The sequence below is a fragment of the Epinephelus fuscoguttatus genome, linkage group LG15 (assembly GCF_011397635.1).
Source record: "Epinephelus fuscoguttatus linkage group LG15, E.fuscoguttatus.final_Chr_v1".
NCBI classification, from domain to species: domain Eukaryota; kingdom Metazoa; phylum Chordata; class Actinopteri; order Perciformes; family Serranidae; genus Epinephelus; species Epinephelus fuscoguttatus.
Genome location: NC_064766.1, coordinates 30,178,011 through 30,194,524, shown reverse-complemented (window position 1 = coordinate 30,194,524; position 16,514 = coordinate 30,178,011). Strand labels below are relative to the sequence as shown.

General features: G+C 40.2%; 2 protein-coding genes across 2 annotated transcripts; one reads left to right on the top strand and one right to left on the bottom strand.

Moving 5' to 3' along the window:
• The first annotated feature begins 1,171 nt into the window (after positions 1–1,171).
• On the top strand, positions 1,172–4,814 carry sf3a2 (splicing factor 3a, subunit 2). Its single transcript, XM_049598695.1, has 8 exons — positions 1,172–1,277; positions 2,044–2,335; positions 2,430–2,476; positions 2,711–2,820; positions 2,943–2,992; positions 3,666–3,806; positions 4,148–4,216; positions 4,325–4,814. Exons 2-8 carry the CDS (start codon positions 2,138–2,140, stop codon positions 4,589–4,591), a joined length of 882 nt encoding a protein of 293 aa, XP_049454652.1. The 5' UTR covers positions 1,172–1,277; positions 2,044–2,137; the 3' UTR covers positions 4,592–4,814.
• Positions 4,815–5,305: 491 nt separating this feature from the next.
• On the bottom strand, positions 5,306–10,243 carry LOC125902386 (junctional sarcoplasmic reticulum protein 1). Its single transcript, XM_049598696.1, has 7 exons — positions 10,157–10,243; positions 9,438–9,538; positions 7,589–7,617; positions 7,421–7,496; positions 6,316–6,459; positions 6,140–6,237; positions 5,306–6,033 (listed from the first exon to the last, which is right to left on the bottom strand). The coding sequence occupies exons 2-7, from the start codon at positions 9,529–9,531 to the stop codon at positions 5,653–5,655; spliced, it is 822 nt and encodes a 273-aa protein (XP_049454653.1). The 5' UTR covers positions 9,532–9,538; positions 10,157–10,243; the 3' UTR covers positions 5,306–5,652.
• Between the last annotated feature and the right edge of the window lie 6,271 nt (positions 10,244–16,514).

Here is a 16,514-nt window from a genome sequence, read left to right as displayed (position 1 = left end):
TAGAATGAAGTATGAGGTCAAGTAAACCCAAAATGTGATATCCGCATATGAGGACAGAGTCCCAGGAGGTTAAGATGTATTTTAAATCTAATTTTACTTCTTGACAAATTTCACATTTACAAATGCAAACTTACAAAAGCAAAGAAAGAAACAAACAAAAAAGACCCTCCAAAAACTAGATTATTTGTATTTATAAAGGAAATGGAACAGTAGGCCCACTTGTCAATGATTTCTCTTCCTCACAAAGCAAAAAGCTATCAAAACCATTTATGTATACCTTCGAAATCTTTACATGAACCTGTTGTCACAAGCTGCTGCGTTTTTATTTATATTTTATTTTAGATTTGTTTTACAGTTTATTGCCCTTTTCTCTTTGTTAATGCTTTTAGTTTTGTTTGTTCTCAGTGCTTCATTTGTATGTCTGTGATTCTGAGCTGTGCTCACACTGTTTGTACAAAAATCAAAATCAGTCACTCAACAACAATAATAATGACAATCCTAATGAATTATGATAAACATAGTTTAATAAACAACCCGGATAAATAGATCTGCAAGGGTTTCACTATTTGCAAATGTGGAAAGGCTAAAGAATGACAGGATGGGTGTTTGAGCAATTAAATGGGTGGTTGCCAACTGTGAATATAAACAACAGAGTCAGACGAATACTTTAAACTTTATTTATTTGAATTTTGTGGAAACGAATGAATTGTGTTGCTTTTCTTATGAAAAATAGTCAGGTATGTGGTTTAATTAAAGGTTCAGGCGATCTGTGCATAACCCTGTTTAGGAACTAGTGGGAAATGCAAGAAAGTGGTGATAGACAGGATGTCAAAGAGGAAAGAGCAAATATGTATTTTAAGAAGACTGTAATCAGTTATTCTTTGTGGTTCAGCTTAAATAGTTTGTTTGAGAGATAAATTTATGATAAAAAAAAAAAAAATGCTGTCAGTGGATCAAAAAAGTCAACCACAGATGCAGCAACAGATATCTGTGTACAAATAAAATTACTCTGTAAGCCCTTGTGTGGCTTTATTCAGTCATTCTTGATTAGAGTTTTTTTTTTAATTCTTTTTTTTTTTTTACCTTGCTTGCGAAAAATATGGTCCATAATTATTAGTTATTTATTTTGTCAAGAAACCCAGTCCGGCTCTTGCTCCAGACCAGTAGGTAGCGGTAATGCGCCGTAAACTGTTTGCAAACCGCCAAAAGCCGAAGAAGAAGCACCCTGGGCATGCGCAGTAAAAAGTACATTGGCATGATCTAACGTCGTGGAGTCGGTGAGTGTTTTGGGCCAAGAAACTGTTTATATTATCTTGTCCCGTATAATTATGGTTTCCTCAGGTACACAACCACGGTATTATCACATATACAGAATTAGGTGCGCTTTACGTGTAGTTTGAGCATTCGAATTTGTTAAATCCATTTATTACAAGCCGGTAACACCGTTAGCCTAGCATTAGCATTGTCACAGTGCATTCATTAACGTTAGCTTTACGTTATGCTAACATACTGCAGCTAACTGGAGTTTATAGAAATTACTCAATAACTTCCTCTTAACAGTGGTAACGTTATCATCTCAGGTAATTAAGAAATATTTTGCTAAAAACGGCGCTGTAATGTTTCAAAATGTACTTTCCTGTAGTTAATCAGATCCGTGTTAAGGGGAGTTAGCATAAAGTATCTCAGTTACAAGAGGTCTGAGAAGTCATTGTATTTGTTGCTAATTCGTATGAAATGCAACGCAGACTAGTTATAGAAATGTATCAGCCTTATTTCGGATGTTTAATTTTATGTTTTTGTTTTGTTGTTTTTTTTTAACGTTCATTAACTTTACTTAATCTGTCCCCAAAACGATGTTCATGCTCATATGAAAGTAAATACAGAGTTGAGACAGCAGTCTTGTCATGTTTACTATGTGCTTGTGTAACTGCACACATGGTAGTTTGTTGCACCAAATCTAGTAATACCTAATATTGTAATAACATTAACTAGTATTTGGTTACCCACATCCTTGGTAAGAGTGTGCATTTTCTTCTCCCTCAGATAATCACAAAGGATCTGCTTTGAGTACCTGTCCAGTGTCGTCTGGGCAAACCCGTGTGGGTTTCTGAGTGATTAAGCCCATCACTTTGCAAAGATGGATTTCCAACATAGAGCTGGAGGGAAGACGGGGAGCGGTGGGGTGGCTTCAGCATCTGAGAGTAACCGTGATAGGCGAGAGCGGTTACGTCAGCTGGCCCTGGAGACCATTGATATCAACAAAGACCCCTACTTTATGAAGAATCATTTAGGATCATATGAGTGCAAACTTTGCTTGACGCTTCATAACAATGAGGTGAGGGGGCACATGATGACACTTTCCCTAGATTATGTTATTTAAACTTGTTATCAGAGTATCTTGTTTGACACTGCTCTCCTCTGCATTACAGGGCAGCTACCTGGCTCACACGCAAGGAAAGAAACATCAGACCAACTTGTAAGTGCAATGTTTAGTTTTCATTTGTTTGTCTTGTGTTTTGTGTGACTGATTCATGTTACCTCACCTTCCCATGACCGATAAACCTATAAAACCACAGGTCCACTATATATATCTTCATCTTCTGGTTGATCATCAGCTGTTACATGGTTGCTGTGAACTGACAGAACTATAACCCTCTGTATCCAGTGCTTTGATTAACAGTTAAGAAACTGTGTATGTTGTGTGTTTCAGAGCGCGGCGAGCAGCCAAAGAGGCAAAAGAAGCTCCTGCTCAGCCAGCACCAGCAAAAGTGAAAGTTGAGGTCAAGAAGTTTGTCAAAATTGGTCGACCAGGATACAAAGGTGAGCTGGCTGCAATGTTATGTATCATTGCACTCATTATTTAGCTTATGCTGAATGTGGTTTCATTGCAAATGTTTTGCATTCAATATCTTAGTGTCTTAATGTCTTTCTCTCCCTGATAGTAACCAAACAGAGGGACCCAGAGACCGGTCAGCAGTCTTTACTTTTCCAGGTTAGTGTGTATGGAGAGAATGTCAGTGAAAACTCTGATGGTTTGAAAGGGTTTCTTGTTGTTTGGAGAAGATTTCCCAAAAAAGGAAATAAACTTTAAAGCTCCACTTTATAGAGATGCCATAAAGTTATCCAGTTTGCTCAGTTGATTGCTTTTGTTTGGTTTCTGAGTGCAGTCTTGATTCACCACTGAGAGCTGAAACAACTGTAAACAGATATTCTTCAGTTTCACAATCTCAGCTCACTCAAGGCTGGCTGCGTACTCTTAAGAAATTGACCTTTTGGCTGAAACAGCTGTCGAATGTGGTGCTCAGTGCCAGAGTCAGTACTCAGTGTTTGCTTTTTGGCATCTCTTCTGATCAAGCTTGCAAGCTGATGTTGCAGCTGTTGTTTCTTCACAGTTTGTGCCGAACCTACAACCAAAGCTAAATGCCAAACTTATTTTTGGTCATATACCTGTCATTTTCCTCACGTTGATGTGACATATGTGTCCTGCTGGCCAAATGAAGTAAGCAGCTGTACACAGAAATTGTCTCGGATACAAGCACCACTCTGTGTTTCAACCTCAAATTTCCTACTGCAGTAATGACTGAATATTATTGTTTTTAGACGTTATGGTCCGACTGTCAAAGACAAATCCCTAAACTACTTGTTATTTTTTCTCTCTTCATCAGATTGACTACCCAGAGATCGCTGAAGGAATTGGACCCAGGCATCGTTTCATGTCTGCTTACGAACAGCGCATCGAGCCCCCCGATCGTCGCTGGCAGTACCTGCTTTTGGCTGCTGAACCATACGAGACTATTGCCTTTAAGGTGAGTGGGAGCTGCACCTGTGTTGTGCACTTAAAAAAGCTGCAGTGATAAGTCAATTAGTCAGTCAAGGGAAATTTAAGCAGCAACATCTGCTGATTACAGCTTGTCAGACATCTCAAGCTTTTCTTTGCCATGTATTCCAATGCAACATCTTTTGGTTTTGGACTGTTGGTTGAATAAGGGCTGTGGGAAATTATTACAGGCTTTTGTAACAATTATTTGATATGTTTCAGACAAAAACGATTCATGAAGAAAATAACAGTCAGATGAAGAGATAATGTGAGCTCTTTTAGTTTTGTTCTTCTTGCTGTGGCATGACATCAGCGTCTTTGCTCCTTTAGGTCCCCAGTAGAGAAATTGACAAAGCAGAAAACCGCTTCTGGACCCACTGGAACAGAGAAACTAAACAGGTACAGATGAGCTGATTAACATTTGTCACCACAAAGCTGACCTTCTTATTGTATTTGAGAAGTGTTGAAATATGTTTCAACCTGTCACTTGTGTTTTTTTCCTCCCAGTTCTTCCTACAGTTCCACTTCAAAATGGAGAAAGCTGTCCCCCAGTCCAGCGGACCCCCGCCTGCTGCAGGTGTGAAGCGCCCTCCTCCTCTCATGAGTGGAGTTGGACCTCGCCCACCAAATGATTCCATGCCCCCTCCCCCTCCAGGAGGGATGCCCCCTCTTCCACCAGGTGCTCCAGGTACCCCCCATATGCCCCCGCAGATGCCCCTGCCCCCCATGCCAATGAGGCCGCCTCCTCCTGAGAGCCTTATAACCAATAATTGATCCCCCATCAATGTGTCATGATTGCTTTCTTTCATGGTGTTTTCATTGATGTTTAAAGTCTACATCTGTTAGATTTTTCTACACTTGTTTGGTTTATGTAAATGTGTAGGGCAGTCCATGTGACCACACTGTTTTGTATAAATGCTTATGGATATGGAGCTATGACTGAGAATAGCTCGTATTTTAAGATTCTGTTTTTGTAATTAAATTCTTTGGAGAAAAACATCTGCCTCGCAAAGTCTGTGTTTTTACAGAAGCATCACACACAGAAGGAACAATGAAAGGAGCAGCGTGTAGGATTTAGCAGCATATAGATATAAACAGCTTATTCTAAGTATACAAAAACATGATGATTCTTAGTTTCAGGTTATTACACTCCAAAGAAAACATATTTTCTATATTTCATTTCTGCCAATACATCCCTCTAAATCCCACATACACTGAACCTGCCATGTATCCTGTGACCATGTGAATGGGTCATGGCAGAAGAGAAGAACAATGCAGAAGTTCCTAAAATATTTAGGATTGAAGTTGCTGATCAGGATGAAAGCTCTTTGTTACTGGGTAGAAGACCTTTTAAAGTGGATTCTCTGAAGCAGTTCTCAGATGACATAACGGACTAAGTGGGTCAAATTATTGATAACCCCCAGTGTCGATCTGTTTGCCATGTTCAGTCCCCATCAGCTACACAATACTGACAGTTACCTGAGCTGGCATGATTGACAAACAATTTATTTAAGTCTTTCAGCAGTAAAGGCAATCAGATGATCAGATGGAGATTAAAACTACGCAGTCAGTACATTAAATAAAATGAAAATGTCTTAACAGGTAACTCAGAGCTCCATTATGCAAATTACATCTGTCTAGCAAAGCACCTAAAAGCTGTAACACACTGACACTGATTGCGTGCAGTCGTTCAACTGGAAGCCAACCTTATTTTTGTGTCTCCATTGTTTTTAAAAGAATTCAATATCACCTCCTTTAATAAACGTTATCTAATCTATTCAAATGAAAATTGTTAAGAAAATGAGTCGGCCTCTGCCACGTAAGATAGAATCAACTCATCCTTTGTGAGTCTTTTTCTTCTCTTTCTCCTCCGGCTTCTTATTTTTTTCAGGCACTGCCTCCTCAGTTCCTTCATCCTCATCTTCACCATCTCCTGCTTCTTCAGGTTCCTCCATTTTATCTCTCTCTTTCTTCTCTTTGGTTTCTTCGTCCCTGGCTTTCTTGGCTCTCCTGTCCTTTAATTTCCCTTTTCTTTGCTTCAAGAGTTTTTTGTCTAGTAGTGGCTTGTTTCTGAGTCGGCTTGATGCTCGTGCCTTCACTCCTCTCTTTCCTCTTTTGACTTCTCCATCATCATCCTCCTCCTCATCATCCTCATCATCATCATCATCAAGGTCTGGCAGCCACCAAAACATGACGTCCCATAGAGATGTCTCGGTCTAGAGGTGAACACAGTAGTTGAGACAATACAAACTATGGTTCATGCACAGCTGGATGATAAAAGTCAAACAGGTGAATCCATGAGTTACATATATCTGTTTTTACCTCTGGTGGTAATCCTCTGTGTCGTAATGTGCCTGATCGCCTCACTGTCAGTCCAACTTCTTCCTCCTCCTCTGCTATCCCCTGACCACGCAGAGTTTCTGTGTTTTTGAAGAGACACCACTCAGTCACAGCGGGCATGTCAATTTGTAACTGTGGTCCTACTTTATTTTACTTGCCATGAAGCCTTTGAAAACCTGAGGTGAGCACCAGGATGGTGATGGCCACAAACAGACAGCGGTTGAGGGTGACATTCTCCCACGGTGTCTCAGTCTGGGTCTTGTTTTGGACGGGTACTGCTTTAAGCACAGGTGCTGAAGGAACTGCAAGACAGAGGAGGAGAAACTTTTATTGTAATTCACCTGTGGTGAAAGAAGTGCTGATATGTTTTACCTAAAAGTAGAAATACCACAGTGTAGAAGTACTCTAATTTTTTACTGAAGTAGAAGTAAAATGATATTAGCATCAAAATATAATTAAAGCACCAAAAGTAAAGTACTGATTTTGCAGAATGGACTTTAGAGTTGTTTAGAGCATGACTCCAAGAGACTTTTTTGTACGTTGTAGACTGTTACATGTGCCTACCAAGTTTCATACATGCAGGTGAAACCACCTTCGGGGGCTGTCTTTTGAAAATTTGTTGGGGGCGCAACTGAGCCATTTTTTGCAACCAAGCATGAATCCCCCCCAAAAATGTAATTTTTCACCACTTCTGATATGTCTGTAAAGTTTCATGAGTTTCTGAGTATGTTAAGTCCCTGTCAAAGGCAATTTATTTATAATAGTAAGAATTCCTTGCACCGCGTGGTGCTCGGGCCCTTATAAAAAAAGAAAAAGAACAATGCTATCAGTCAAATTCATCTTAAACTCTGTTTATTGTGCATTTTGCCTCTTTTTTTTGCAAATGAATTACACTCAAAATGCATATGTAGGGAGGTGGAGAGAGAGTCTGTCACCATAGCTGTATAAAAGCATACAAATAGAGCAATTACGCCTAATGGATAGTGAAAGGCAACCAGATGGTGTTGGGGGAGAGAGACAAAGTGAGAATATTAACATGAAATCAGTGTTTAATTTATATATAGGCCTATACATACCTGGGTAGGTTGTGAATTTCTTTTTTCCCTTCTAATGTAGTGGAGTACAAGTATATAGTTGCATGAAATGTAAATAATATATGCACGCTACCTCCAAATTGCACGTATGTACAGTACATGAGTAAATGTGCTTAGTTACAGAGTAAACACTGAAAGTTCATAAGGCTTAAGGACAGAGAGGACTCACTTGTTCTGGGTAAACTGGGTTCCTTGACTAAAGTCTTGGGTTCTGCTCTAGGCTGCTGTGGAAATGGAGCCATTTCCTGTTGTTAGAACAACATGTAGTTTAGTAGAAAGCATGTATTAGGGATGTGAACAGTGAAAAATTGCTCATGCTGGTTGTTTTCCAACTAACCTCTCTGACTTTCCTTGTAGCGTACATTTCTGAAACAGACAGATGGAGATTTACTGAGGGGTGATATTATAAAGCACAAACAACAGTCTCAATCTGGAATTGATTTATCCACATTCATTTAATGTACTGTATAATCAGACATTATTGTTGGCTGACGTGCTTTCATTTTATTAACCTTTCATTTCTACAAGTCTTCTGTGCCAAAGATTTTTATTACAGACAGGCATAACTGATTAACTAAGAGTCTGCAGCCATCTCAGCTGCTCCATGAGACTGTGCATTGAGCTACATGCTAACATCAAAACAAACAAGCTCACAGGGACAATGCTAATATGATGCTTACCATGATCAACATCTTTGTTTAGCGTGTTAGCATGCTAAAATTTGCTAATTAGCACTAAGCACAAAGTACAGCTGGGATATGTTTATTTAATAGGCGTAAGCACTGGACAGTTAAAGGGCAGCTTTGGTATGTTTCAACCTGGACCCTATTTTCCCATGTTTTTGTGTCTATGTGACTAATGGGAACAACACATTTTGAAACTGGTCCAGTTTTGAGCAAGACTGCCGCAGACAGCAGCAGTGAAACAGGCTGCAATGTAGTCACCTGGGGCATTTGTGCACCATCAATTTACATCCACTGAAAGTGCTTGGTTTGGGCACGAACAGGCTCAAAATATTATGCTGATTGTCTGATAACATTATGGAAAGGATCACTACAGAGACAGATTTTTTTGTAACAGATTAAGATCCTTTTTGTTTAACCAAAAACAGCCCAAAAATTGCTATTGTCAAACCGACCAGATTCCATTTAAAAAACTGTAATTTATCATTGTGAAATATGCTTCATTTAAAGCTGATATAAGACAACTAAAACTACAAAAGCCATCTTAGTTTGTCTTTTCCACTGTTTCAAAAATCACCAACTCTGCTTTGGTTGAAATAAACCCTTGATTCACCCAGTTAGATGTGTAAATACGCTGGCTCTAACTCAGGCTTAAATGGCTGTTTATTTAAATGGACTCTGGTGGGTTTGGCGATAGCAATTTTGGGGCTGTTTCTGGTTAAACAAGCAGGATCTTACTCTCTTAAACACAGGTCTGTCTTTGTGAGAATCTTTTTCATACTGTTGTCAGACACTCAGAGTACAATCTGAGCCAGTTGACGTAAGTTGACAGTGCTCAATTGCCCCAAGTGGTGACACTGGGGCATGTTTCGCAGCTGCAGGTTGCAGCAATCTGGGTCAATACTGGACCCCTTTCAAAAATGGTTGTTCGCATTAGTCACTCACAGTCATCAGACACAAAAATGTAGGAAAATAGTATCTGGGAAAAAATACCAAAGTTACCCTTTAAAATATTGGGCAAATATGGCACTAATTGTAAACTCATGGGTTCATCAAAGTGTCTGTATCATGCTTCATAATAATCATATTGTTGTTGAGACGTTTCTCTTAAAACCACAATCTCATGGTGGTGCTTTTAAAAAGTCTTTTAGCTTCGTCCTCTGAGGACCATCAAAAACTCAACAAAATTATTTCAGTCTGGGCCAAAGTGCTGGCAAATAAAAACACACTCTCCCTCATGGTCTTTTCAGACTTTAAGTGCCTCAGAAGACTTTGTGTGTGTTTGTAGAGAGCAAGGCTTATTACACCCACCATCCATTCAGCACGGCCGAGCTGCATTATCACTGTGTTGCCTTTGACCAGGAGTCATATTTCAGTGGCTCTCTGTGCTGCTGCCCCCAAGTATTTATAGCGTTGTACAATATATGTACAATGGATGAAGGCTTTTATGTGCAGGCATTACAGATTCTGTGTGTGTGTGCGTGTGTGTGTGTGTGTGACCACCTGGTCTGCGGGTCTGTCGAACAGGCTTCTGTGGAGGAGGATCTGCTCTTGGTGGCCACAACTCCTCTTCAAATGTCTCATAGCTTTCGTCCATTCCTTCCCTGAGAGAGAGAGAGAGAGAGAGAGAGAGGGAGGAAGGAAGATGGACGTCGCTCAAAACTGAGTTTGTGTGATAATGATTTAGCAGATTTAGACATGTACATGTTACACAAAGCTTTGCATAACGAAACAGGCTGAACTCAGAGGCCAGTTGTTTGTATTTCTTTGGAAATGGTGTTCTCTTTTGCCAGCTGTTACTTCCAGAAACAAAATGATTCAATGGATCAAAATGTCTTTCTGTTCTCATCAGTATTCTTTGTACTAGTTGAAAAAGTTATTCCCATTGTCTCATCAGCGTTCCATATTGGCTGCATGAAATGATACAAGTAAAAGGTCAGCTTCTCTAGTTTATGAATGAAATTGAAGCAGTTTCTCGACCTTCACATTTACAGATGAGTGCTGTGAGGCCCTTATGTCTTACATGACATTTCTACACGGACATTGAGCTAATGTCCTAGCAGCCCTAAAAATAGATGAAGCAAAGCCACTGGAGAGACAGATGGATACACGCTGCATATAAATACACAAAAAAGAAAAGGGCTGATATATGATTATACCCCAGGCAAGCCTGTCCCTGTGATGAAGCCTAACCTTTGACCCTGATCAAAACAAGGACCTACCTGCCTCGACATCTGGGGTCCCCGTGGGCAGTGTCGGGGAACCTTTGTCACAGAGCCTGTTGTTCCTCTGCAGAGATGGCAGCCGAGTCACGCTCTGAAATGTCTGACAGCCAAGCACAGGTGCCGGAGAATGAAAAAACAAAAAAAGAATTGAGTGTCAGTCAGAGGCGTTGACTGAGGGTTAGGGTTGACATTAACATGTGCCATACAGCTGTCAGATCTCAGGAGAGGGCCGAAAGGGTTTGAGGAATGTCACACCTTAAGCCAAGTTTTGCAAAACTCTGAGTCATAACACTAAAATCTGTCATATACATCCATGGATGGATTACTGAACAGGCCTACTGGCCACAGGCCCAGGGGCCCAAAGTGTCAGGGCCCCCCCTGGCCTTCACCTGCAAAATATATCCCAGATTTTCATATATTAACCAGGAGGAGACTCAAAAAGACCACAAAGAGAATCAGAAGAAGGGCAAAGAGACACAAAACAACCAAAAAAGATACAAAATTTCCTAAAAGAGACACAAAATGACCAAAAAAGACACAATATTATTGAAAGGCACAAAACGCTTACAAAAGGAGACACAAAATTAAGAAAAATAGACACAAACTGATCCAAAAGACACACAAAATGATCTAAAAGAGACACAAAATTATCTAAGAGACACAAAATGATTACAAAGACACACAAAATGATCTAAAAGAGAAACAAAATTATCTAAGAGACACAAAATGATTACAAAGACACACAAAATGACCAAGAAAGACACAAAATTATCTTAGAGACACAAAATGATTACAAAGAGACACAAAATGATCAAAAAAAGACACAAAACTATTTAAGAGACACAAAATGACCAAAAAAGACACAAACCGATCTAAAACAGACATAAAATGACCAAGAAAGACACAAAATTATCTTAGAGACACAAAATGATTACAAAGAGACACAAAATGACCAAAAAAAGACACAAAATTATTTAAGAGACACAAAATGACCAAAAAAGACACAAAATGATTTAAAAGAGACACAAAATGATGACAGAGAGACACAAAACAATCAAAAAAAGCACAACATTATCTAAAACAGACACAAAATGACTACAAGGAGACACAAAACGACCAAAAAAGACACCAAAACATCTAAGAGAAAAATGACAGCAGAGAAAAAGTGACAAAAAATGATCTAAAAAGACACAAAATGACTGCAAAGGGAAACAAAACCACAAATCGGTGCATGAGAATAGCATAAGAAAAAACAAAAACAAATCAACAACAACAAAAAAAGAGACATCATCACAAAGTCACTGTGTGTCTTGCTCCTGTGTTAGAGAGCAGTGGGGCCTTAAGCATATCCGTGCCCAGGGGCCCATTCTCTTATAATCCTTCCATGTATCAATCCCACAGATTTTAAGCAACTAGGGCAACACTCCTTGAAATAAATTTGTAAAACCTGGCTTTTAAAAGATAGAACAAACAGAGTTGTGTCTGGTAAAGCTTTCTCACTTTTAGCTTGACAGTTTGGACACTATAAGGACACTCTTTCATGTCTCACCAGCAGAGAGCGCCACTGTACTTGAAAGATGGCGTTTCAGGCTGCTCTGCTCTTCAAATGAAGTCTGTAGTCTGTCAGACAGACTAGCCGTCACGCAGATTAACAGGAGGGCTGACACATTTTCTCTTTATTGAGCTGACCATCAGCCGCATCCTCTGTATCAAACACTTCAGACACATGCAGCCATTTTGTCAGTCGAATTACAATCCTGATGTTGCCTTGGTGCATCTTTCATCAGCAATCCTGTCAACTGAACGAGGCAACTGAATGTTTTTATACCGTGTGTGTGTGTGCCTGTGGATGTGTGCGCATGTGTGTGCATGTGTGGGTGTATATGTGTGTGTGATGGAGGGGGCCATTAACAGGGAGCGGTGTAAACAGATGTAAAGATGATTGGGTTCTATCAGGGTGAGGTGGTTGCAGGCCACCTTTATGTGGGAGGGAAGAGGAAGTGTTGGTAAACAGACTTGTGGCAATGTTGATGACTCATACCTTTGCTGGGACTCTGCCCAATTCCAGCTGAATCACACATTGCTATACCCATCAGTAATCACTTTGAAGTGGACATAAGCTCTGTAACCTTTTGCCGTGGGTAGACTGACAAGGCCCAGGTCTCAGATAGTAGCCACAGCCGCAGCGTATGACGTCATGTACGAAAACTGACACAACCGATCTCTGTCAGTTGAAATGCCTCAACAGCTACTGGATAGATTGACATGAAATTTGGTTCAGACATTTATGTTCCCCTCAGGGTGAGTCTAACAACCAGTGAGTCTCTCATTTTTCATCCATTGTCATTATCAGGTCAAGATTTCAATTTGTCAAATACTGATTTATGACCTACTTTGTGTTTGGTGCTGATTAGTAAATGGTACTTTGCTTTACACAACATCATCTTCTATTCCCTTTAAAAACCACCTGTGTGCCTGCATCTGGCACACTGCAATATACATGGTGGATTCAGCAAACTGGAGAAGTGAGTGGTGCAGTGAGAGCAGTGATGTCACTGCAGCAAATATCATGAGACATTAAAGCAGAAAAACTAAAAGCTGTAGTTATAAACTTGACAGAGGAAACCAAGGTTAACTTTTAGCTTCTGAAATAAACAGTGAAGTTATGCTGCTCCTTGTGTGTAAATGCGCAGTGTCCCTCTTAAAGGGCAGTCAGACAGCAGCTCGACTCTGCTCCATGCTATGTTCACATTTTAGGGACTGTAATTCAAATGTCCTCATTAATGATGTATTGTTTCAACACCTGCAACCCATCCATCAGTCCCTATGTGCGTAACAAGCAGAGTGTACGCACTTTGGGAACCCAACTATTTAAGCACATCTTACTGTCTGAATAATGCGCCCTTTATATAGCAGGAAAATACTCCACCTTTCTGACTTATGCCAGGTGTGTGTCTCAAATCACATACTTCCGTTAGTACACTTCTATGTAGTATACTATGTGCACTATGTACTCATTGGCGTAGTGCACGAATTTCCACAGGGTATCCTAGTGTTGCCTCAAACCAAACACGGCCGTTGTGCACTCACCGGAAATGACAACCACAAATTAGCTAGTTAGCAAACTAGCATTAGCATTCACGTTATCGTTCACGGTACCAAATCATTACAGACTGCTAAATTGACCCAATAAACATACTGCTGGCTTATATCAGACAACAGTATAGTGGTGCTTAGTGCAAAAAACACATGTATATTTGTACAATGGAGCAACGTTCACGGTTGCACAGTCCTCGGCCGCTATTTCCAGTTTGAAAAGTAGCCCCTTCCCTTCCGCTACGTAGCCAAGATGGCGACTATTGAGGGTGAGAAGTGTCCATAGTTCCACACTCAACTTTTTGACCATTTTGAGTGCACCATCTGGGTACTCATAGTGCACTGCATTTTTCCATACTTCTCAGTGTGAACGCACTTATGCACTCAAAATATTAAGTGTAAGTACAGAAGTACGCAATTTGAGACACAGCACAGGTTTTTGTTGGTTAATCTGCTGCCTCAGAATATCAGTACGCTAACAATGTGCCTGACCACACCTCATTTTAAGAGCCACACGCCCATGGGCACACAGATGTGTGCACGTATTGGCTACTTACACAACTAGGTGGTGGTCATGATAATGACAAATGTGTCAGTCTGAAATGAGCAATGACTGTCGCGCTGGGCTGTGCATCGCTTTGCAGTGGGTACAAAATAGGGCCCACAGACTGTATAAAAGAAGTGAACATAGCCACCATTTTGAAGCTTCGAATTTGACATTTTGTCCATCACTATCTTGGTGTTTTCGAGCCAGAAGTGACCATATTTGGACAAGAGGGTGGAGCTGACTGAGAAGCTGAGGACACCGCTATGGTAGCGACTTGTCAATCACAAGGTAAGCATGCCCTAATGCTTTGATTAATTGACTCTAAATGGGACTATATTTGCAAAATGGACATCAAGCTGTATTGATAAAGACTTGAAACTAGTGACTGAAACCATAAACTCATTGGGAAGATGTTTTCTGAGGTGAGAAGTTGGGTCATTTTCTTACAGACTTGTTGTCAGTCTGGCTTCCTTTTGCAACCAGTGGAGTTGAATGACAGTAAAAACAAAACACAACATTACAACCAACCATTCAAAATAAGCTTTACAAAATTTCATCTTAACAATCAAATTTCAAGGTTGAAAATGTTTAATTTCACAAAATAGCAAATTTGATTTTTTTTCAGTCCTATTTTTCAAAACACAGTATAGACATACAGGTGCATCTCAAAAATTAGAATATTGTGAAAAAGTTGAAAAAAATAAATAAAAATTGTATATATTCTGGACTCACAAAGACCTTAGAAGAACTCTAATCATCTAATTAACACAAACCCCCCTCAAAGGTTTCCTGAACCTTTAATCTCTCAGTCTGGTTCAGTACACATAACCACAGACTGCTGATTTAACAGTACAGAGGACACTCATTGACATCTTCCACAAGGAGAGTAACCAACAGAAGGTCATTGCTAAAAGGGCTGTCTGTTGGCAGTGGTCTTGGTGGTTCAAAGTCTCTTTTCAGATGAAATTTAATTTTGCATGTCATTTGGAAACCAAGGTCCCAGAGTCTGGCGTAACAGCGGAGAAGCACAGAATCCAAGTTGCTTGAAGTCCAGTGTGAAGTGGTGATGATTTGGGGTGCCATGTCTTCTGCTGGTGTTGGACCACTGTGTTTTATCAAGTCTAAAGTCAATGCGGCCGTCTACCAGGAGATTTTAGAGCACTTTATGCTTCTGTTTGCTGACAAGCTTGGAAATGTTGATTTCCTTTTCCAGCCTGACTTGGCACCTGCTCACAGTGCCAAAACTACTAGTAACAGGTGCGCTAACCATGGTGTTACTTTGCTTGATTGGCCAGCCAGCTCGCCTTACCTGAACACCAGACCCAACAATACAGATGAGCTGAAGGCTGCTATCAAAGCAACCTGGGCTTCCATAACACCTGAGGCTGGAGGGTTCTTGCCACCACGCTGCACTGATGCAGTAATTTGTGCAAAAGGTGCCCCGACCAAGTATTGAGTGCATAAATGAACATACCTTCCACAAGGCCAACTTTTCTGTATTATAAATCACCATTTTTTGATTGGTCTTATATGTGATTCTTATATTTTGAGATACTAGATTTTTGATCTTCATGAGCTGTAAATCATAATCATTCATTCATTCATTCATCTTCTAACCGCTTCATCCTCTTGAGGGTCGCGGGGAGGCTGGAGCCTATCCCAGCTGACATCGGGTGAGAGGCAGGGTACACCCTGGACAGGTCGCCAGACTATCGCAGGGCTGACACATAGAGACAAACAACCATTCACGCTCACATTCACACCTATGGACAATTTAGAGTCACCAATTAACCTAGTCCCCAATCTGCATGTCTTTGGACTGTGGGAGGAAGCCGGAGTGCCCAGAGAGAACCCACGCTGACACGGGGAGAACATGCAAACTCCGCACAGAAGGGAGCCCGGACCATGCCCGGGATCGAACCGGCAACCCTCTTGCTGTGAGGCGAGAGTGTTAACCACCACACCACCGTGCCGCCCTAAATCATAATCAGCAAAATTAAAACAAATAACGGCTGGAAATATTTCACTTTATGTTTAATGAATCTAGAATATATGAAAGTTTCAGTTTTTGAATTAAATCAAGGGGGAAAAAATAACTTTTCCATGATATTCTAATTTTTTAAAGATGGACAGTTATGTCCTTGTTGCTGCCATACATCTCACATTCAACTTAAGTTCATATTGTTCTAAAAAAAAAAAAAAAAAAAAAAAAAAAAGTAATAGGGTAAAAATAAAATCCAGTGTCTAATGAAGAGCTGTGTGTATGTGCTCTACATTAAAATCTAAACCAACCCTTCACAGGTTTTAAGCTCTCTTGTATATGTTATGCATGTATGTGTTTGTGCTTTAGCTCTCATTTTTCTCTATACAGACCACACACTGAATAATATAGTGACATTATGTGTTCATTTAGTGTTATTCGGGCTTATAATGAGCTTGTCTGCAGACTTAATTGACCAAGTGCACACTCTCACCCCTCTGATTTGTCAGTGCTTCCACCATAATCTCAAGGATACCGCTTCATCACTAGTTAGAGTGCATCATCTGAGGGAACAGCTCTAAGTGAAAAGTGCATTTGATTTGGATAAATTAATTAAGTATTCCAGCATTAAACTGAGCCTTCAGGTTGAAAGATTTCCTCCTAAATGTCAATAAGTAATCTGAGTTCCTTCGATCTTATTCTCTGCGTGTGTCAAGGTTAAAAAAAGAAAA

Coding starts and splice junctions, on each gene's coding strand:
- sf3a2 (XM_049598695.1), top strand. CDS start 2,138: ATGGATTTCCAACATAGAGCTGGAGGGAAGACGGGGAGCGGTGGGGTG. Junction 3,807..4,147: donor ACGAGACTATTGCCTTTAAG/GTGAGTGGGAGC, acceptor TTGCTCCTTTAG/GTCCCCAGTAGAGAAATTGA. Junction 4,217..4,324: donor GGAACAGAGAAACTAAACAG/GTACAGATGAGC, acceptor TTTTCCTCCCAG/TTCTTCCTACAGTTCCACTT.
- LOC125902386 (XM_049598696.1), bottom strand. CDS start 9,531: ATGGACGAAAGCTATGAGACATTTGAAGAGGAGTTGTGGCCACCAAGA. Junction 7,618..9,437: donor TCGACAGACCCGCAGACCAG/GTGGTCACACAC, acceptor TGTCTGTTTCAG/AAATGTACGCTACAAGGAAA. Junction 6,034..6,139: donor ACAGAGGATTACCACCAGAG/GTAAAAACAGAT, acceptor GTTCACCTCTAG/ACCGAGACATCTCTATGGGA.